The 22010-nt window shown below is 49.8% G+C and overlaps 1 protein-coding gene across 10 annotated transcripts in view; it reads left to right on the top strand.

Moving 5' to 3' along the window:
- TGFBI (transforming growth factor beta induced) overlaps window positions 1-22010 on the top strand; it is a 69260-nt gene that overhangs the window by 17971 nt on the left and 29279 nt on the right. For 3 of the 10 annotated variants that reach the window (XR_004349015.1, XR_004349014.1, XM_032625053.1), the window contains exon 1: window positions 18803-18999. The exons of 1 other annotated variant lie outside the window; for it this stretch is intronic. Coding sequence is in view for 6 of the 9 variants with exons in the window: in XM_032625053.1 (XP_032480944.1) it covers window positions 18866-18999 (134 nt within the window). In the remaining 3 variants the exon portion in view is untranslated. Of the gene's footprint in view, window positions 1-18567; window positions 19000-22010 lie in introns of those variants that run through there. 6 more of the 10 variants (XM_032625058.1, XM_032625056.1, XM_032625054.1 and 3 more) reach the window with 3 other exon arrangements.

Raw genomic sequence — 22010 nt, 5'->3', positions numbered from 1 at the left:
CCGGGGAAGGTGAGGAGTCTCTCCCTTGTCTTTTCTTCCTATAATGCCGTATGCTTTTCTTTGCCCATAAAGAGCACACGTATATAATTTTAGGATTTATCATTTAGCGTTTGCTGTGGTTTTGTGTATTTAATATTTCAAACAACTGCTTGTTCACATTAGTTGAAGAAGAGAGGAAGTGGAGTATTGTGTAATTAAACGGAATCTCGGGAATTAACGCTGGTATTTGGTAAGCCATTTCCTCTTCTTACTATAAGGGTCTAATTCATGCTTTTCCGGATAAATAGCAAAATTGCAGTTCTCATCAGAAACCTTGAACTCAAAATAGAAATCTCTAAGTGCCTAGTGAACTTTGAGGTGGCATTTTCTTTTAAAATTTTTGGAAACAAGGGGGAGTTCAGAATTTAGATCTTTGGTGATTCTGTTAGCTGTGAAGAGCTGAATGTAACAGGCACATGCAAACAAAAGTTTCTCAGTGTTTGGCCCAGAGAAAAAAGTTCAAATTTTTCCCCCTCTGGGCTGAAGTTTCTGTGTAGAGTGGAAGTTATACAGTGTCCTGAAAACCCTTGTTGAGATACAGGCACTTAAGCAAAAGTTGGAGAAGAACAGCAGCCTCATCTGGCTCTGGATGAGGCCAGCAGCACATTTCACAAAGTCCCTGGCTAGAAGCAGCTTTCAAAGGTCCCTTTCCCCACCCCTCTGCTCTCTGTGCTCGTCCTCAGCCAAGGGTAATAGACAGCTGTATGTTCCTAAAGATCTCCTCAGGACACCTCCCAGCAGCTTCTGCAACCCATTCCAAGCCTAACACTGAAGATAATCCTTTAAACATGTAATCCCAATTTGCCCAGCTCTAGCCTGGGGCCCTGGGGGTTGCTGCCTTAGTACCACATGTCTAGGTGAGGCGCAGGGAGAGACTGACTCATTTCAGTCTCTGTCAAAAGTCTTCCTCTTAAGTAACATGCACTAAGGAACCAACACTTTCTAAAATATCTCTTGAGACCTCTGGTTTGGTGCTAAGAAGATAAGAATGTGAAAAATTGCTGGCTCTTTAGTAAATCCTACTGTACAGTTGCAACCGTGTCAGTACAAATTTGCATCTCAGAGACAAAGTGAACTTTGAACGTGACCCACACTGATACGTTTCAGGACCCTGTCTAAAAAATGGGCTGGCGGGCTTCCCTGGTGGCGCAGTGGTTGAGAGTCCGCCTGCCGATGCAGGGGACACGGGTTCGTGCCCCGGTCCGGGAAGATCCCACGTGCCGTGGAGCGGCTGGGCCCGTGAGCCATGGCCGCTGAGCCTGTGCGTCCAGAGCCTGTGCTCCGCAATGGGAGAGGCCACAACAGTGAGAGGCCCGCGTACCGCAAAAAAAAAAAAAAAAAAAAAAAAAAAAAAAAAACAAATAAAAAATGGGCTGGCAGAGACATAGGAAGAGTGGGGACCAAAGCACTAACACAAAAATATATTCGCACCCCCATGTTCACTGCAGCATTATTTACAGTAGCCACGATATGGAAACAACCTAAGTGTCTAGTGATGGAAGAATGGATAAAGAAGATGTGGTATGTACATTTATATAATAAAATGGATTATTATTCAACCATAAAAAAGAACAAAATCCTGCCATTTGTGAAAATGTGCATGGACCTCAAGGGCATATGCTAAGTGAAATAAGACAGAGAAAGACAAATACTGTATGATCTTGCTTATATGTAGAATCTTTAAAAAAAACAAACAAACCAATTCCTAGAAACAGAATAGATTGGTGGTTGCCAAACAGGGGAGTAGAGGTAGAGGTAAAAGGGGTCAAAAGGTACAATCTTCCAGTTGTAAAATAAATTAAGTCCTGGAGATCTAACGTACAGCATGGTGACTATAGTTAACAATACTATATTGTATATTTGAAAGTTGCTGAGAGAATAGATCCGAAAAGTTCTTATCTCAAGGAAAAAAATTGTAACTATGAGTGGTGATGGGTATTAAATAGACTTATTGTGGTGATCGTTTCACAATATATATCAAATCATGTTGTACACCTAAAGCTTGTACATTGTCATATGTCAAGTATAGCTCAAAACAACAAAAAATGTGTGCCTAGCAATGGGCAGGAGATGAAGGGAAGAAGGCCACCAACACTAAAGGAGCAGCGGCTTGGATCCCAGATTCCCTGGGGAGGAAAGTGCATGGTCAGCCCTGCTCAGAAGCACAGGGACGACAGTGATGTGAGGTGAAGTCTTCCCTGCATCCTGTTTCTAGACATTGAATATCTGGTTCCCTGCCTGAATTTTATAAGAGCAAATCACTAAATGATCCCCATAACGTGAAGGGAAAACAGGAGAGCGGTCCAAGCCCAAATGCTAATATGCCAGTTTCTGCGTCAAAAGAGCATTTATTAGGGGCTTGAATCGAGGCCAGGCCCAGGCAGCCAGGGTAAGCCGGAGGGGGAGATGTTTCCTTTGAAGTTTGGTGGTCAGGTTTCTGCTGGCTGTGGTAGTGAACCTATCTTGTCCCACCAAAGAGTAAGGCTATTATTTAGAAGGGAGAGGGCCCACATTTGAAGTTCTGCATTAACGTTGCTACAAATGATAGAAACCTTTTTATTTCTAGGCAACTTTTATGTTGCAGAGACCAATGCAACTTGCCTAATGTGGGTTTTGCCCACTCCCCTTAGAGTAGTAATTTTAAAAGAGCTTGAATTTAATGGAACATATTGGCAAGTCAGATAATCCCCAGCGGTGGTGGAGATGGTCTGTAGCGCTACAGGGGCTCTCAGGCCCTGCCTGAATTTTCCAGGCTCTGGAGTTGTCCTGGGCCTGCCCTCTGCCTGGGGAAGGAACAGGGTAGGGGACGCAGTTGTGTATGAGTAGCTCTCGTGTGCCAAGCCGAGAGCCAGGATAAACAAGGATACGTGGGACCCTAGTCTGCCCTTGAAGCCTTCAGCCTCAGGGGGCGGCTTGGAAAGGGAAAAGAAGATGCCCAGTGTGAGTCCAAAGTAGAAAACAGGAAGGGCCATGAGAAAGTCAGATAAAACATGGCGGGGAGGTCACCACCAGGTGGAGGGGATCATATTTCACATGTGCCTCAACAGATGGGTAGGATTGGGGCGAGAAATAGTACAGAAGATAGATCGAAGGGGGTGAGCGTGTGGGAAACTTTGAGGGGTGCTTGTGGAAGAGCAAGTCTTCCAGTGTGATTGGAAAGTGGGGGAGCCTTTGGAGCCAAGTTTGGGAAGAGTATGTAGGGCTAGGTTGGGAGGATCTGGCTTAGGGAAAGGGCTGGGGGCTGCCAGAGTAGCCCCAGGGAGAGGAGGTGAGTGTGCTGCTGTGAAGGGGATGCTGAAGGCATGCCGATGCGTCCGCGACAGCGGCTGTCAGCATCGGCTGCACACGGGATCACCCTGGGAGCTGAGAAACTGCTGCTGGCCCCACAGGACCGGAGCTCTGGTTTAAATGGTCTGAGGTGTGGCCCCGGGCAACAGGATTTGTGAAAAGCTCCCCGTGAGCAGTGATTCTAAGATGCTGCCAACGTTGAGAACCTCTGGTTTGTGGCAGAGTCTGGTTCAGTAGGGTGGGGCTGAATCACAGTCTTCGAGTGGCAAAGGTCTGTAGGACTTGGCCATGCCACGCCAGCAGAGCACCTGCCTGCAACTTAACCCTTCTGCGAGGAAAAAGTGAGAAAACCTTTGGCCTCTTTCATCTGGTTTGCTCTGGGATGCTGGGCCCCTGCTGAGGGAGGGCAGCCTTGTTCACTAGTGCTCACTGACCTTCAAGGGCAAATGGAGACTTTAAACTGAAACACACATACCCCTGGGGCTCTAGGAAGCCCTGCAGGGGGTGTGTGGACAAACTAGTTTTTAGCAGAATCAGTTTTCTCAGCTTCCAGGCGTGCGCTCTTCTACAGCAGACCTGCCTGAGCGACCCCTCCTCCATACCCATGCACCCATGCGGCCTCCTCGCTCCCACTGTCCCGCACGTACTCAAAATACAGCATTCTGCATCTTTGGTAGTTACTTAAAGGTATGATAGAAAAAAGTTATATATCAAGTTTAAAATTTGGCTCCGTGATTATGCGGTCTTGGACCAATCCCACCCCTTCTGAGGTTCAGCGCCTCCCCTGTAAAAACGGGGCCAACCAGCTCCACTCAGCAGGGTTGTTGAAAGATCAAACGAGGGAGCCCCAGAAGTAGCCTGGCCTGCAGCCAGCTCTGGTGACTGGCAGATGTTAATAACGGAACCGTCTTGGCATGTGGATGAGCTCCTTGAATGTGAATGCCCTTCCCCCTTATTAATGGGTCCCAGATTTTATTCCCATGGAAGCCCAGACCTCTCATGGAGGGTGGAGTGTGATGCAGTGAGGTTCTGTGGCTCTCTTGTCTTCCCTTCTCCACATTTCTTGAGGAAGACCTTCCAATGCACCTCCTCCAACTGGCCTTCCCTGAGTAATGAAGCCTCATGACACACGACTTTTCTCTTCTCCGATCATTTCACTGGCTCACTCTAGGTATGGCATAAATGAGTTGATGCATCAATGAATGAATGCCGGGAATAGGGTAGTGAATGAGGCAGGCATTTCCCCCGCCCTTTCCAAACTTGCGGTCTAGATGTCACCAGACAGTTACAACACTGACAGATGCCACAGTAGTAAAAAAAAAAAAAAAAAAAAGAAAAAAAGAAAAGAAAAGAGGCCAATGCAAGCCCAGTGAAAGGGCATGAAGGAAGGGAAGGCTTCCAGGAGGAAGCATTGTCTAAACTAAAATCAAATGGGCAACTGGAAGTCAAGCAGCAGGCTTGCCTCTGACCGGTGGGTTCAAGGGCCTGGAGGTAAGAAAGAGCATACTTGGCTCTGAGAACAGAAAAGACTTAGTCAATTTGGCCATGGAGATGAAGGCTTCCCAGTGTTTTTCTTCCCTTTTGTTGGCCCTCCCAGATGGTGGTATGCTCTGGAAAACACAAAGGATCTTCTACATCTTTTATGTTTATCCCCATATTTGCTCCACTATGCAAAGCCCACTACTGACACTTTAATAAATGCTCACTGGGCATTGAACTTGCTAGAAAAGGAGGCCTCCTAGAGCTTCACTGGAGCTCTTCTCATACCTCCCTGGCTCTGGACAGCAGTGCATGGAACCCAGCCTAGCCAGGGAGAGGGCTAACAGAACCCCATCTGCTGGCCCCTAAGGCATGAATCCCTGGGAAGCCATGCTCTGAAATATCTTTTCATGCAATATTCCAAAATTGGGATTATGGAGGAGCATTTCATCTCCCAGGGGTGTGCACCCCAGTGGCCCTGGGGCTGAGGCCAGGGGCCTGGGGGATGGATGAAATGTGTGGCTTGTGTCAGCCTGCCTTTCATGTCGAGACCAGAGAAGGGCAGAGAGACAGCAGCAGGGACGGGAGTGTAGGATCATTCATTTACTCTCTGGCTCTATCACTGGCCCATCAGGTCCCATCACCAGCAGACAGATTCAGCCTTGCTTGCTACCCCACGGTGGCCCTGGCAAGCCACACTCTCCCCCTTCTCCCTCACACGCTTCGGGGCTTCCTGTTCAAGTGTACACAGTTTACTCCTGCAGATGACTCGGGAACAAGCTCTGGTCCCTGACAAAACCGACTGAGATCAGATATATCTTTTGAGGCACGAAAGCGGGAATTGTCTGTGATCTTTCGGCATGGTATTTTCCTGGAAATCCACAACTAAGTGCTGCTTGTGGTCTAGAAAGCAGTGAAATTCATTCTTATGCTTGGCTCCAAGCTGGTCAATGACCGCACAAGCAGCTTACTCCCTATCTGTCTGCGGGACAAGGCCACATGTATGTCAAATCAGTTTATATGCTTCAGAGCTGATTTTCCCTGTGATTGGATGAGCGGGTTGGCAAATAAAAATCAACAGAAGAAGGAGGCTTTCCCAAAAGGCGGAGGAGGACGGAAGCAGAATGTGAGAAGCCTGGGCTCCGTTGGCCTGGCCTCACGGCCTTGGACCTCTTGGAACCTGACTGATACCTTGACCATGGTCGGAGGTCCATGGTGAAGTTCCCCATGTGCGGACACTGTCTATGCCAGAACCTGCCATTTCCTAAGAGCACCTCTTTTTGCTACTGAAAGCAGGCCCAGCTGTCCTTTATGAGTCCTTTCATGGGCATGTTCTATAGGATGTCTTTCCTGACAAATCTCATCTGGCCCCATTCACTCCTGGCTTTGTTTCATGGGTGTGTGCCCTGCCTCAGGTTGTAAGTGCCCTGAAGTCAGAAGCAAGCCTGCCTTCTCACCTCTCCTCTCGGGAACTGTAGAGGAGACATTTCATCAATGGTAAGGACAGGGTCCTGGGCTAATGACTACACATGTACCATTTCCCTAGTGATGTGATGTTTGCCCCCAATTCAGCCCCCATCTTTCTCCATCATTTAGGGCTACCGTTATAAGGATACGATTCTTTCAGGAGACGCCTTGCACTGAGGTTCTTGTGTTTGACTGGAATCAGTTCCATGGCCTGTGCCCACTAAACAGTCAGCAAGGGCCGTGCTTCCAGCCGAGCAAGTCCCCTGAAATGAAAACACAGAGAGGAGGCCATTTTGCCGGGACCATTAGCCGCCTGCTGTTAGCTGGAGAGGAAGGACTTTCATCGGTTACTGTCACCAGGGTGACACTGTACCAGACCCCACATCTGGAAACAGTTATGACCCTGCAGTCTTCCTTTCTGCTCCTCCATTTGTTAATTTACTGGTTTGGAATGATCAGCTCAGGTCCCCGGTGTAAATCATAGGAACCAAAGTTAAAAAAGAGGCCATGACTGTCACAATACTCTTTGAAAACAGACCAAGGCCTTTTTATGGGGTCTTGGATGAACTTTGTATCTAAATATGTTTTTGAAGTTGCGTATTGTGTTGGACTTTAACCACCAAGCCAAGCCTTTATAAGCTCTGCCGTGAGCCTCATACCCCTCCCCGACTCAGCACAACTCGGCCCCATCTGCCTCAAGGGCCCCATAGGACTTGCACTTCGTGGATCTGGACCCACACAGTCCGCTGTTTGCATGCACATCATACAGACACACACAGAGACGTACACTTCTTGGCCTACCCTGCCCCCTTTAAAACGTAAGCAAGTAGAAGGCTTGGAAGGAGCCTGAACGTGTTTGCACGCCAGCAGCACGACATGCCATTAGTTGCTGATGGTGCCCTGAAGATGAAATAGAGCCCAAAAGGCGTAGGGGCCTGCTTCAGTGCCTGTTGCTTTTGGAGTGGAAAGTGCTCACATAGAAGACCCGGGTCTGTTTTTGAGAGGAACCAAAAATTAAGCCTTAGGATATTTAGTAGATTTCTAAACAATGGAGGAAAAAAACCCTGGATGATCTTGGGAAGATGGCGTTTTCCTTGGCCATTAAGAGTGGACGCACAGAAAAGCAATTCTTTCAGGCTCTTTTGTCTCGGGAACTGTAAAGCCCTAACGAGAACCAGAAACGCAGACCAGCAAGTATGTCTCTGGTACTAACCCTGTCTCCGGTTTCTGGTTTGATGAGTTGCAGTCTACCTTGCTGACTTGGCCTCTGTTTCAACCAGATGATGAATCACCTTTTCTGGGAAGAATCTCGGTCCCCCGTCACCCCTCCCACCCTCTGCTACACCCCCCATCCTCCCTCTTCTTCCCCGTTACCCGCCCCGACACCACCCGCGGCAGCAACCGAGTTGTTGGGTACTTCCCTTTGGAGTTCCTTTCATATCAAGCCATGTATTCGGCACTTATTTCATCGTATGTGCGCCTGGCTCCCCAACCAGACTCAGTGCCTCGTGTTTAGAGAATGCCTGACTCATCCACGCTGGGCTTATAGCATGAGCTTAAGGAGTGTTTGTATTAGAATCCGTCCAGAACCAGTCTCTGGAGCAGAGCAATTTGGTTGTCCATACGTTGTTGGCAGCATTTTTGTAAATGATGTAGACCAGCAGGACTAACTCAAACTCTCATTCAACTGTAACTTCAGAAATGTGCCAGTTAATGTAGGCAAATCTTTTCTACAGACACCGGGGGTCATTTTAATTCTTTCATCGTCCTGGGGTTTTGTTGTATTAAATGTTAATTAAAGTGCCCATGCCGGGCTTCCCTGGTGGCGCAGTGGTTGGGAATCCGCCTGCCGATGCAGGGGACACGGGTTCGTGCCCCGGTCCAGGAAGATCCCACGTGCCGCGGAGCGGCTGGGCCTGTGAGCCATGGCCACTGAGCCTGCGCGTCCGGAGCCTGTGCTCCGCAACGGGAGAGGCCACAACAGTGAGAGGTCCGCGTACTGCATAAATAAATAAATAAATAAAAAGTGTCCATGCCATTCGTTTGAAGAAATCTTGGGCACAGATACTTAATATTTGATCAGTAATTTAAAAAGGAATAAAAGGAAAGTTTTTTTAAATGCTCCTTGCCAAGGTGTTGTCGCAGGTGGGGTCGTGCCAATTACCAGGAAAAAATTACCTTTCACTTATTTTACATCCTTTCATGGTGCTTTCAGAGAAACAATGACCACCAGGTATAGATTAGTCCATCACCAATGTGAAATACATTAGGAAAGAAAGTGACCCATCTTGCCAACCAGAGTCAGACAGAGGTCATTGTGGAAGCACAGAAGGCTGTGAGAGGCTCCTAGATAGTTAAGGAGGAATGGTGGTGCCTTGCCAGCTCCTGCTGCAGTATGTTGAAGAATCCCACGTGAGCTGCGACCGTAAATTGGCCCCTGGAGCCCAGAGGAGACCTGAATGGGGTGTGGCTCGGGGGACGTTCCCTTTAGGAGGTCCCAGGCCGCAGGGAGCCCAGGGTCAGTGATGCAGATTCCTTCGGCTATCTACCCAAACCCCAGGGAAAAGACAGGACTGTGCTTCCCACACGTTCAAGGAAACAATTCCCCTCTTGCCCAGGCTAGCTGAGGAGCAATTTTATTTGTTTAACTCAAATTCTAGAGACTTCATCAGAGGGGGATCCTGCAACTGGATGATTTGAAGGAGCCGAAAGTCGGGGCTGCCGGAGCATCAGTGGCCCTGGGCTCATCGTCCGACCCCGGACCCTTGTGCCTGGGAGGTACTGGCCCCCACGGATTCACTGAGCAGTAGATACAGAGCACTCTATTTGCAGGCTGGAAGTGGCCACGGCAAGGTTGTTAAGGATTGCTAAATAAGTCTAGCTGATCCGTTCAAGGAATACTGATTTCCTGGTGAAAATAAATTGCGGTTCCAACAGCTCAGTTCCCCTGCCTGTCTAGGGTAGGGGGGCAGTGACTGTGCCGGCTGCTTTCCTCACCAAGGCTGCCTCATTCTCCAGAGTGGCTCCTGGGGACTTGCAGGGCTTTGCTCTCCCTTGCTGTGTGAGGGAGAGAAAGTTCCAGGGCTCTCCAAAAATGTGCAGCTACACTACCTGGAGAGGGGCGTAGAGCAGTGATACAGGTAGGGCAGGCGCTGGGAGCTGGGCTGTTTGCATTCAAACCCTGGCTTTCTGGCTTCCTCACTACTCTGGCAGGTTGCTTCACCTCTCCTGGCCTTTCCTTCCTCATCTGTAAAACAGGAAAAAAAACAATACCCAACCCACAGGATGACTTTAAGGATGGAATGACTTAATGCATGCAAAGTACTTAGAATAGCACCTGCCCGTTGGTAAGCTATAGCTCTCCTTTACTAGGCTCTGACTGTGTGTGTGCGCGTGCAGGCACACATCCACTCTCCTCCCTGATTGCTTCCCTGCATCCCTCTCAGGCTCACAGCCTTTCCTAGACACAGCCTCACCTGGGGGAACCTCAGAGGCAGAGACCTCCCTGCTTTGGCTGTCCTTAGAAGCAGCCATCCAAGTCCCTTTAAGCGCCTCCTCTTATCGCAGCATTTACCCCATTCACGTCCAGTAAAACATCAGGAGGCCTCTGAAGGAAAGAATGAGGAGGAAGATGCAGGAAGAGGCTGGGGAAGGGGTGTTGCACTAGCTGATGCTGACAGGTGTGCCCTTGGGCCTGCCTGCTGGGTAAGGGGGAGTGGAGGGTGCAGAGAAGTTGGGGTGGGTATCATGGGGCACGCGCATGGGTTTAATTTTGCCCTTTCGTTCCAGGGTAAAGGAGAATGAGTTTGTTCCACAGTGTTAAAACCACCAGGCTAAATTTTGTGGCTCTCATCTCACAAGCTCCCCAGCCTACGCAGATTGCCTTCTATACCCTGGATTCGAATGTCCAGAGCTTTTTGGTGGAGGCAGGGTGGTGTCAAGTTAGAAGCAATTTCTTGGGCACTTTTTTTTTTTTTAATAAATGTATTTATATTTGGCTGCGTTGGGTCTTCGTTGCTGCGCGCGGGCTTTCTCTAGTTGCAGAGAGCAGGGGCTACTCTTCGTTGTGGTGTGCGGGCTTCTCATTGAGGTGGCTTCTCTTGTTGCGGAGCACAGGCTCTAGGTGTGTGGGCTTCAGTAGTTGTGGCACGCGGGCTCAGTAGTTGTGGTTCACAGGCTCTAGAGCGCAGGCTCAGTAGTTGTGGCACACGGGCTTAGTTGCTCCACGGCATGTGAGATCTTCCCAGACCAGGGCTCAAAACCCGTGTCCCCTGAATTGGCAGGTGGATTCTTAACCACTGCGCCACCAGGGAAGCTGTCTTGAGCACTTTTAATGTGGCTCTTAGAATGGCTGCTACAGAGCCAGCAGCTTCCCCTTTCTGCTCTCTGATGCTGGCACAGCTCTGCAGCTGAGGAAGTGGAGCCTTTCTTTTCAGCTAACATGGGGGAACCTTCCGTGAATTGGGGAACACCGGCCCCAGAGACACTGACGCCTTCCTGCTAGGGAACTGAACACCCGGTTAGGGAAGGTGGGGAGACGAGCCAGGACTAATGTTCCTTAATGCCCATCAGAGTCTCTGCCTGACCCGGAAGACCGCACAAGTCAGTCTAGCCCAGGGTGTAGGGTGGAGCACCCACCTAAAGCAGTGCCAGTCTCTGTCTAGAATCCACTGGAAGAGGTGTGAATTGCACCAGCAGGGATTTAGGCTAGACCTTTCAAAACACAGTCAATGAATCTGTAAATGTTAATCAGCAATGTTCCTTGCTGAGTTATGATGAGGTTATAAAAGAAGCACAGGTATAAATACATGGGCCAACTGTGATGGCAGACCCAAGGGCTAAAGGCTAGAGCTGGTGGACATGGCAAAGGAGAATCTCCATGAAGTGGGAAGGTCATGGAAGGGAGACCAGCTGAAAGAACAGTAGCCCAGAAAGGTTAAGGAATTTGCCTGAGGACACACAGCTTCTCAGTAACAAAGCTGGGTTTAAAGGGAGAGTATTATACAGGTAAGTGGAAGCAAAGAGGTAGCCCAGGGCTCTGCACAGAAGAAGCGGAAGTGGGCTGTGTGAACTGTGTGTGGGGAGGGTAGAGGAAGCACGTACCCTGCAGGAGCCAGAGCTGACCCTGGGGCACATGGGAGAGCAGGCAAGATGGATGACAAAGAGGAATTCTACGAAGGACTTAGAAGCCAGGAGCAACAGAGGGAGGGCAACACCTTGGAAGTGTTTTGGTGTAGGAACCAAATTTGGTGTAGGGTGGATAACTTTTATGCTCTAATGTAGCCTTTTCAGTGTGTTCCAAGCTTTGTTCAGTGTGCATGTATTTCTTTTTAAATCAGTGGCGAAAAAAGATGTTCATTTAAAAAAAAGAAGAAGAAGAAAATAGGCAGAGAAGTCTGGATTTTCTCTCATAAACAATAAAAGCCATTGGTAGTGTCCTAGGAAAGCAGTGCTTTGGTGAAAGTGGTGTTTGGGGAAGATAAGACCGGCAGTGGTGGGATAGATGGATGGCTGCGGGTCAGAGGAGGGGTGTGGGCTGCTGGTGGTGAGAGGTGAGGCCTTGGGGATCTGGGGTATTTGAGTGGTCGATGGGGAAACAAACATCTAGGAGCAATTTAGAAAGAACACTTGTAGGGTCTTGGTGACCAATTGCATGTGGGGGCGGTGAGGGGCAGGGAGAAAGGCAAAACTGGAAGCAGGCTTTCCAGCCTTGGGCGGTTCCATGCAAGAATACAGAAATGGAGAGGAGCTGGACAGAGGTGGTATGAGGATTAGTGGACTTGGGAAGGCGTTGTTTCTCTGAGGCGTTTGCCCTCCATGCAGGAAAACTTGACGGGAGCAGAGGAAAGGCATGAGTAAGCTTTGCTTCTCAGGCCAACAATCGTCTGGTAAGTTCCCTACAGTGGGCATCACTCCATAGGAGTATTTGAGGTCAGGCAATTGAAGCAACCTCAAAAGTGCCTCTGGATTCTTCTCTTGTAAGATATTTTATCTGAGCCAAATCAGTGCAACTCTCTTGTGAAAAATCAGTTTCCCTGGAAAATAAAGTTGGGTTCTAGCCAACAAGTAGCATTTGGCAAGCCCTGATTAAGAAAGCCAGTGTTCAGAGAAGTTGTGAAAATACAAGTCATTTAGGAAGGTAAACACTGGGTACCTAATGCCATTTTAGGGCTGTGACAGCTGTTCTGTCTCCATCGGTTGTACAGCCTGAAACTACAGGTTTATTTTAAGTTCTTGCTGTTACAAACCTGTAGACCACCCACGCCCCCTTTGCGGGCTTTGAAAGGGGAGACGAATTGAAGATGACCTGGACTGAACACAATTTCCTTTCCCAGTTCAGTGAGTGGAAGCCACCAAATATCCAACAGCTGGACCTAGAGAAAAAGTCACCTGCCAGTCACCCAGGCATCTTGACTGTCATTCACAGTGTGAGCTGGGCTTCCATGAGAGCAAAGATTTCCAATGTGGTCCTTGGTACAAATTTTCAGGTGGTTTTTTTTTTTTTTTTTTTTTTTGGTCGATGGCTGTGTTTCTCAAAAAGTTTCATTCTAAGTGCTGTGTATTGTACAAGGAATGGAAAATTTCTCCCAAATTTGATTCAAGTACTCTTAAAAATTGGATATCTCATGCCAAAACCCACCCTTCTTTTTCCCCGGCGAGTGTAGTAGGGAACTGAATTGTAAGAGCTCTCTCATTCACTACACGGTGGCAGGTTAGAAAGCCCAAGCGTCCTCTGGGAATTATTTTGACCGTGTCATCTATCTTCACTGATGCCTGACATCGCCCAGAATACCACCCAGGGAGGATGGCAAAAGGGAGGTGGGAAGTTGGTCAAGCGGCAAATGCCACGTCTCCTGCCGACAGACCCAGAACCAGTTTCTTTCTGTGTATCCTTTGTGGAGAGCTTGTTGGAACTACTCACTCATCTTGATGTTGAAGCCCTGTTGTCAAGCACAACAGGGTTATTTTCAAAAACTAAACTGTTTTTGGTGATCTCGTAAGAGCCACAAAATAAGAAAGTGGTCACTTTTATAAAGTGTCTGAAAAAGTCTAGTAATTATTGTTCCAAACAAGCCTCTCTTTCTCTTTAGTTGGTCTAACATGGAAAGAAAAGGGAAATCTTTCCCAAATAAAAGTGAGCGGGGCCAGCCCCAGTTGGTGGCAGGATATCTGGGATGGAGGACCCCTGTTCCTTTCCCCGGCAACATCTTCTCCCGTGGAAAAGCACCCCTCCCACAAAGCAGCAATCTGTGGTGGAAGAACGTGTTTACATTCACAGGGCTCTGCATTTTCTGGTTTTGGAGGGAGGCGAGTGGTGGGACACAGAGTTGGAATTTTTTTTACATCTAAACAGTAAATGAAATATTACTGTAATCTCCTTCCTGAGCTCATGGAAAAACTCAAGTCATCGAATGTTAGTTTTACAGATCAGGGAAGTTTTTCGACGAGATTGCCTGACTTGTCCTGGAGCCTATAAATCTTGCTAGAGGGAGAGCTGGGCTGGGGAAGGCACAGCTCCCAGGCTCTTACACACACGGGGCATCTTCCCTAAAACTGTGATGCATCCTAATACTCCACCCCCAGGGGAGACATCAAGCCCAAGCTTGAATCTCTTGGAGCACTTCCCAGTGTCCTATGCCAAGCAGTCCTGTTGAAACAGAAAAATGTTTTGTTTTCAATCAATTAAATGATTATCTTCAGATGATTACGCTTCTGTACGTGCTAACCTATCATATCTTTTCAGTGATCTCTATTACATAGTGCAATCACTGGGAGAGGTGACTCGTATCTGTTGGCCACTTTACATGAATTATATCATGTAATCTACCCTAGAGTCCTGTGAGGTAGGTTTTGTTATCAACTCTATGGGAAAAATAGCAACTGAGGCTCAGAGGGGTTGAACAACTTGCCCAAGACCACACAGCTTGTAAGTAGTAGGACTGGGATTTGAACCCAGGTCCCCTGCCTTCAGAGCCTGCACTCAGCAGCTTTGTTTTACCAATGCCATCACTCCAGCAAGGCTGGCAATCTACCTGATGGATCCTGGCTTGGGCACCCAAGCTTTAAACCTAAACCATCAAGCAAAGTTGCCAAAGGCTACTTCCTCACTTCTCAGCATGTATCCTTCCCAGAAACTTCCTTTCATTCCTTACCCTACCCCTCTGGTCGGGACCACCTTGATTTTATAAAGGAGTTATTTTACAGCAGCTTAGACTAGACAATCCATGGAGGCTGCTATGTTCTTAGACCTCAGCCCAGCTTTCCAGCTCATGATCTTAGCAGCTGTCCACCTTGACTCACCGAGTAGTCATTGCCAAAGACACCTCTTTCTTTGCATGAGCACTGTCTGAGAACAAAGCCAGCAGATAAGATTTTTGATGTGGAAATCATCAAAACAGTTCTTCCTATCCCCTGGCTTTTCTTCTTGAGGCTCCAGAAAAAAAAGAAAATGATAAACCCTACAGTGAGGAAAAAGGACTCATAGATAAAGTGGAGCTAAATCCCAGGCGCCTGAATGCTGAACTTTAAGCCACTGGAGAGGCATCCTCCTCCCTCAGAAAGTTGTTTCCAGGAAAGTCCACTCATTCCAGACTGAAGTATGTGTTTGACAGTCCTCACCAGCCAGCAGAATGAGCCCCATCTGAACAGAGACAGGCAAAGGGATCATCTCCCCCAAAGTGGCAGAAGTCCCAGCCCGGGAAGCAGCGCCCCACAGCTAGCCAGGGGAGGGACTGTCCCAACCCTCCCTCCAGGGGAGATGGGAGGAGAGGAACGAGCAAGGGGATCAGGGAGGGACCTGGCTCTCCCCAAGGTCAAAACCACCTCAGAACATCCCCTAGTCTTCAGTGAGGAAGGTACAAGCTGGGATTAGGATGTTCCAGAAGACATTCCGTAGTCTTGTGGTCTTTGGTTTCCTGAGAGCCAGCCGCAGTCTAGGAGCCGCACAGTGATAGGGTTCAGCTTGGATCCTCTGCCCCACCTGGCAGTGATGGTGGCTCTCTGAAATCCTCCTCTCCTGTGGCCTCTCAGGGTCTCCCTGGGCCTCGGTTCTGTCAGGGTTCCTGCTCTGTTTCCCCTCAATCCTTCCAGATGGGTGCTCCCCAGGGCCTGCCATCTCCTCCTCCTGTTCTCCAACACACGCGCCAGAGGGAGACTGCCCAAGTCCAGGGCTTTAGCCACCACCTGCTGGTGTGATGACTCCAATCTGCATCTTCAGTGCTCACACCTCCCCTGAACTTCAGACCTTCAAAGGCAGCTCCCTCCTGCACATCTCCACCCCGAAACGTGGCTGTCTTGTCAGGCATGATACGAACGCACCTGGAGTCGTGCCTCCCTCCCCACGGGCAACCCGATGTGCACCTTCACCAGCGCAGTGTGCCCATCGTGCCCGTCCTGCATCTGATCGTCCCAGCTAGAGACCCTGAGGTTGTCCCTGACTCCCCACCCCGCTCCCCTCCATGCCCTCAGGTTTCCCAGTCTAGTCCATGCTACCCCTGAAATCTCCCTGAAACCTGAACCGCCCTCTCCTCTCCCTCCGCCACACTCCCAGCTCAGGCCCTCAATGGCTTTTCCTCCCTCTGCGCTCTGCCCCTCCTCCAGCCCCAAACTGCTCTGCTCCAGCCTCTTCTTGCTTCCCTTCCCCTCACTCTGATGATCCCCTCCTCCCTCCCTCCTTTCCAGCAATGTCCTAGCATGTCCAGGCCTCTGTAGACTGTGTCCCCTGTCTTCCACACTGACTCTCCCCTTCCTTTCTCAGATAATCTTCTTGGAAGAATCGTCCACACTCTCTATGGTGCCATCACTTCATCAAACCACCATCATCTGGCTGCACCCTCCTGCTCCCATAGCCAAGTCCCCAGCGCCTGTCTGTTTCCCACAAAGCAGATAAGCTTCAGATCTGTGTGCGGCGGTACTCGCTGCTCACAGCCCCCGTCCTTCTGGGGCTGCCCATTGCCTCCTGCTCTCTGTCAGCACTGCTTCACCTCCTTGCTGGCTGCTCTCTGCCATGCCTCCTCTCCATCGTCTATCATCACCCACCTCTTGCTCCACACGCCCAACCAGAGAATCCATCTGCTCCCATGCCTTCAGCTGCCTACAGCTAAGGCGGACTCCCATGTTTGGATCTCCATCCCAGGATCCTCGATGGAGCCCCAGATCTTTACATACAACTGCCCACAAGACAGCTGGATGAGTCGCAAGCACTTAAAGTCAGTATGTCCAAAACCACTGACCCTCTTGCGGCAAATCTGCACCTCCCTCCATGCCCCTGCCAATAGCACCTTAGATATCCCTGGCTCCTCCCCGCCCCCCCGCCACTCTCTGGGTACAGCCTCCATGTTCTGCCGAGTCTGTTACCTCCTAGACACCCCCTGGTGTGCCACCCTTCTTCACGCCCACCTCCACTTCCACGGAGCAAGCTCTTGGTCCCCTCCTGGTCAGCTGACCTTCCTGCCTCCAGTCTTGCTTATTTTTATGTTATCCTCTCCTAGCCTGCTCCTGCCCCTGGCCTGCTTCTCCGTCATCTGCAGGACTCTTAGCTTGGGTCTGGGTCCTGTGACATGCCTTCCCTTCTCTCTCTCCTTGACTCTGCCTCCCCGTGCTTCAGCCAGCCGGACACTTTGAGGGCCCAGAACGCCCTCACTTTGCCTGGCTAACTCCTTCTCACCCTTCCAGCCTAGAGCAGGTGCCACCTCCTGTCAGGCCGGTGCTTCCTCGAGGCTCGCAAGGCCCCAGCTGCTCCTCCCCATAGCAGCTTGTTTTCTGGCCCGCGGGTCTCCGGCCTGTGAACTTATTCAGAAAGAGCCTGGATCTCACTCACGCATCCATCTTTGTCTCCCCAGGCTAGCAGTGCCAGGTAATTGGCAGGTAATTGGTGGGCGATTAATAGGTGCTTGAGTGAATACTTATCTTCCTGCCAGGTGACTATTTGTTTACTTGCTCTGAGCTCCTCCAGGGCAAAAATCTTGTCTTTGCTATCTTTTTGCAGCATCTTTCTCACACTTAGTGCTATACAGATGTTTATGAACAGAGACATTTCTCCAAAGAAGATATACAGCCTGCCAACAAACACATGAAAGAATGCTCAACATCATTAATCAGTAGAGAAATGCAAATCAAAACTACAATGAGATATCATCTCACACCAGTCAGAATGGCCATCATCAGAAAATCTACAAACAATAAATGCTGGAGAGGGTGTGGAGAAAAGGGAACACTCTTGCACTGCTGGTGGGAATGTGAATTGGTACAGCCACTATGGAGAACAGTATGGAGGTTCCTTAAAAAATTACAAATAGAACTACCATATCACCCAGCAATCCCAGTACTGGGCATATACCCTGAGAAAACCATAATTCAAAAAGTGTCATGTACCAAAATGTTCATTGCAGCTCTATTTACAATAGCCCGGAGATGGAAACAACCTAAGTGTCCATCATCGGATGAATGGATAAAGAAGATGTGGCACACATATACAATGGAATATTACTCAGTCATAAAAAGAAAGGAAATTGAGCTATTTGTAATGAGGTGGATAGACGTAGAGTCTGTCATACAGAGTGAAGTAAGTCAGAAAGAGAAAGACAAATACCGTATGCTAACACATATATATGGAATTTAAGAAAAAAAAATGTCATGAAGAACCAAGGGGTAAGACAGGAATAAAGACGCAGACCTACTAGAGAATGGACTTGAGGATATGGGGAGGGGAAGGGTAAGCTGTGACAAAGCGAGAGAGAGGCATGGACATATATACACTACCAAATATAAGGTAGATAGCTAGTGGGAAGCAGCCGCATAGCACAGGGAGATCAGCTCGGTGCTTTGTGACCGCCTGGAGGGGTGGGATAGGGAGGGTGGGAGGGAGGTAGACGCAAGAGGGAAGAGATATGAGAACATATGTATATGTATAACTGATTCACTTTGCTATAAAGCAGAAACTAACACACCATTGTAAAGCAATTATACTCTAATAAATATGTAAAAAAAAAAAGACAATGAGCGTGTACCAAGGTGGCGGACCCCACCCTTCTCCACGGTTTCCAAGAGTAGCTTGGAGTCTAACAAAACCTGCCATATATATACATATATACATATATATATATATATACACATATATACATATATGTGTATATATATATATATATATATATATATATATATATATATATATAGTCTTTTGTCAATCAAAAGATTTACTCCCTATCCATCTTAAAGTTAGCAAGCTGGGGGAGGAGAGGGGTGCGTGTGGAATGCAGAGGCAAGTGTGATGGGTAGAATATTGTGGGAATCAGCATGGCCTGAGACCGCTGAGGCATGTTCGGGCTCAGGACCCTGCAGACCTCGAGGAGGGAGTGAAGGAGTGAGGCCCCGTAGTCCCGTTGGTGGACGCTGGGGAGCACGGGAGAGAGGGGCTAGTTGTGAACGACCTTGGGCCGCGGAGGGGGAGTGGGCGGGGCGTCCGCAGCCCGCCCTCCGCCCGCTCCCCGCCCCTCGGGCGGCTCCCTGCGCTCAGCTTACTTAACCTGCCGGCGGCTACGGTACTCGCACTCCCGCGCCGCTCGACCGCCCTCTCCGTGACGCCTCTCGCTCCATGGCGCTCCTCGGGCAGCTACTGCCCCTCGCCCTGGCACTGGCCCTAGGCCCCGCCGCCACGCCAGCGAGCCCCGCCAAATCTCCCTACCAGCTGGTGCTGCAACACAGCCGCCTCCGGGGTCGGCAGCACGGGTAAGAGGGCGCCCCCATGGGGGGCGGAGGGACTGGGCGTCGGGGCCGTCGGAGCGGGCTGGGGGCGCCCGAGACAAAGCCCGAGCCTAAAGCAGGCTGTGTGGGACGCTCGGAGGGACCAGCCCTGCAGGAGGTGGAGGGAGGGAGGCGGGGACGATGGACGAAAGTCAGCAGAAGGCACTGTGTAGAGGAAGCGGATGGGAGAGCTGACCCGTCACCCCAACTCAGGCCAAGAGCCTGAGAGGGATCCCGGGCTTTGAGCTTCTCCCAGCGGAGAGCGCTTGGCAGCTCTCTGCCCCAAATCACCGTGGGAAGGTGGCCAGGGCAGAGAGGGAGCCCACCCAGCAGGGCACAGATTCCAGTCCAGCACCTTCAGATGTGTCGCTGGGGCCACACAAGCTGGCAGCAACCAAGGCCCCCAGGCTCCTGTTCACCTGTCCAGGCCTATACCCGCGACCTGGCCCCAGACACTGCTCTCCAGGCGCAGCAAGGGCAGTGCGGCATCTGCCCCCTGGGTAGATGAAAAGCAGGAGAGTGTGCTGAGCCTCGCACACATTGTACAGATGGGGAAACAGTCTGGAGGGGACACACCACTTCCCCACGGACCTTCAGTATGTACTGGAGCTGGGATTGGAATCGGTCTTAAAACACTGGCTGGGTTTGTAAATTTGGGACATCATCATTGCAGATATTCCTTTGAGACACTGAAGATGTGTTGGTTTTAGGGGGCCAACCCAGGCAAAAGGTCTGACCTGGTAAAGACCCTGGCCCAGACGCAGGCAGGGGTGGGCAGTGTTTCTACATCCCAAACTAGGCCCTTCCGCTTCACACATAGCCAGGCTTTGCTGCAGCTTCCAGCCTACCTGGGTGCACCGCCTCCCTTTTTCACAACTAGGTAGAACTGTATGTGGATAGTCGTGTCACAGCCCAAATACCATTGGGTCTGACATTTGCTCCCAGGTGGTTCCCAGACCACCATGTGACTGGGCAGATCTGTACTCAGATCAAAACTCACCGTTGGAAGTGATCAGAGTTGTCTCCATAGGGCTTTACAAAGCCTTGGCTCCCCGCCCTTCAAAGCGCCCCCTCCTTGGGAGCAGTCATCCTTGTACCCTCTGCCTGTGTGTGGCCTTGTGGCCTTACTTGGCCTTTCAGGTGCCCAGGGCTGTGGGGAGGGGACTGATGGGAGTGAGTCTGACCCCTCTGCAGAGTGAAAGCCATCCAGGCTATGCTGCAGCCTCAGCGCCCTGAAAGAGAGAGGAGAGCACAGGGGATGTCCCGGGGTCTTTCAGGAAGTGAAAGATGCCCCTTTGACTTAGGCCGGGTACAGAAGGGTGAGGGGACAGGGCAGAAAGACGAGGGGGAGACGAGGCATAAAGTCAAAATGTGAGCACCTGGCATTGTCATTGTCTCTGCCCAGCTCACCATTGTCCCTCTGCCTTTCTTACCAATGGAGCATGTCCTGTTTGGGTGTTGCAATCCTCCTGGGAGGTTTCTGTTCCTGCTGTATCTTCTTAGGCACTAAGGCAAGAGAAAGCCCCAATAGCATGCCCTGCAGCACTGTTACCCGGAATGGTGGCTCTGTGCGCTCCGCAGTGAAGCTTCCCCAATGGTGTTGACAGGGTTCCTGCAGGAGCCACCTCTGCAGCAGGCCTCCTTCCTGTCAAAGCCCAGGAAAGCCACAGACCAGCTGGAAAATAGGTTTTCTTTTTCTTTTTTAAATGCAATCGCTCTTTATTATAAAGTTCAGACATTAGATCAGTTTCCTCCCTCCCCGCCCTCCCCCCACCCCTGCAGGCTAATCCTCTTGATTAGCTGCTTGCAGTGCAGTTGGAAAGGCCTATAGTGATCTGTGATGGACAGGATGGTCTAAGCAGTCCCTGGTGTGCACCCTCCCCCAATAAAGTCTGGACACACAGGCAGGTGAACTGTGACAAACAGTTGCAGACACAGTTGCGTTTACTCTGATCTAACTGTCCCTGAAAACCTCACAGGGCTGCCTGACTTTGCCCTTGGGGGTGGCACCCTGTGCAAAATGGATAACCTTGTTCAAACTCCCTCCATCTTTTAAAGTGAAATCTGGTGGGAAGGGAGAGGTAAGCTCTTTTTTAAAGGAAATGTATGTGTGCTTCACAAGACGTGAAGGAAGAAATAATAAGCAGGCCCTGCTCACCCTTTATCACCGTCACCACTTTTGCTTTCATCTTTACCACAACACAGTGAGCTCTGTAGTGTGCGTTCCCATTTTACAGATGGAGAAACTGTGGCTTAGTGAGGTGGAGTGACTTAGTCCAAACACAGAAATATGTTGGGAAACTAGTGACTATGATGTGGTCTCTTGACTCCCGGCTGTTATCTGTGTTGCTATAGGGAAGGAAAAAAACAGTACTGAAAGAGAAGTAAAAATGCAGTCACACTTCCAAATATCAACAACCAAAACTGGACTGAATTTTCTGAAGCAGTTGATTTTCAAATCCAAGTTGAACAGCAGAGCTGTTGTGCTTGAGGTAGAAGGCCCAGAAATGGGGTGCACATTTTGATTAAACTTCAGCATAAATTTCCTGTGTACACAACCCACCCCTCCCACCCCAATGTGAGAGGGAGTGCGTCACAGAGACCCCCAGCCTCCGCTCCTGTCTCAAAGGGCAGCAGCAGTGGAAACTCACTCCGCAGAGGAATGTTGGAGCCACATCCACAAGAGACACTGAAGATTTTGCAAACGCCTACGGAAAGTTGCAGGGAATTCATCAACAGTAATTGTTTCCTGCTTGGTCAGATAGAAGAACTTCTGAAACTGTACAGCAATAAACAGCACCTATGGCTGGAGTGTGGCCAGCGGGGACTCTCTCAGGGTTATCTGGGACTGCTGTAACCTATGAATGCCGAGCAGCAAACTGAGAAGCAAGTTGGCTTCTGTAAAAATCCTCTGGAGGCTGTGGGCATTTGGTCAGACCCAGCCAGGAGCAAGGGGATAAGGGCTGTTCTCCCTGCTGGCCTGCGGTTTCCTCTCT

Source organism: Phocoena sinus, chromosome 3 (assembly GCF_008692025.1).
Source record: "Phocoena sinus isolate mPhoSin1 chromosome 3, mPhoSin1.pri, whole genome shotgun sequence".
Taxonomy (NCBI): Eukaryota; Metazoa; Chordata; class Mammalia; order Artiodactyla; family Phocoenidae; genus Phocoena; species Phocoena sinus.
Note: the sequence above shows the minus strand (reverse complement) of the source record. Positions and strands in the feature narration are given on the sequence as shown.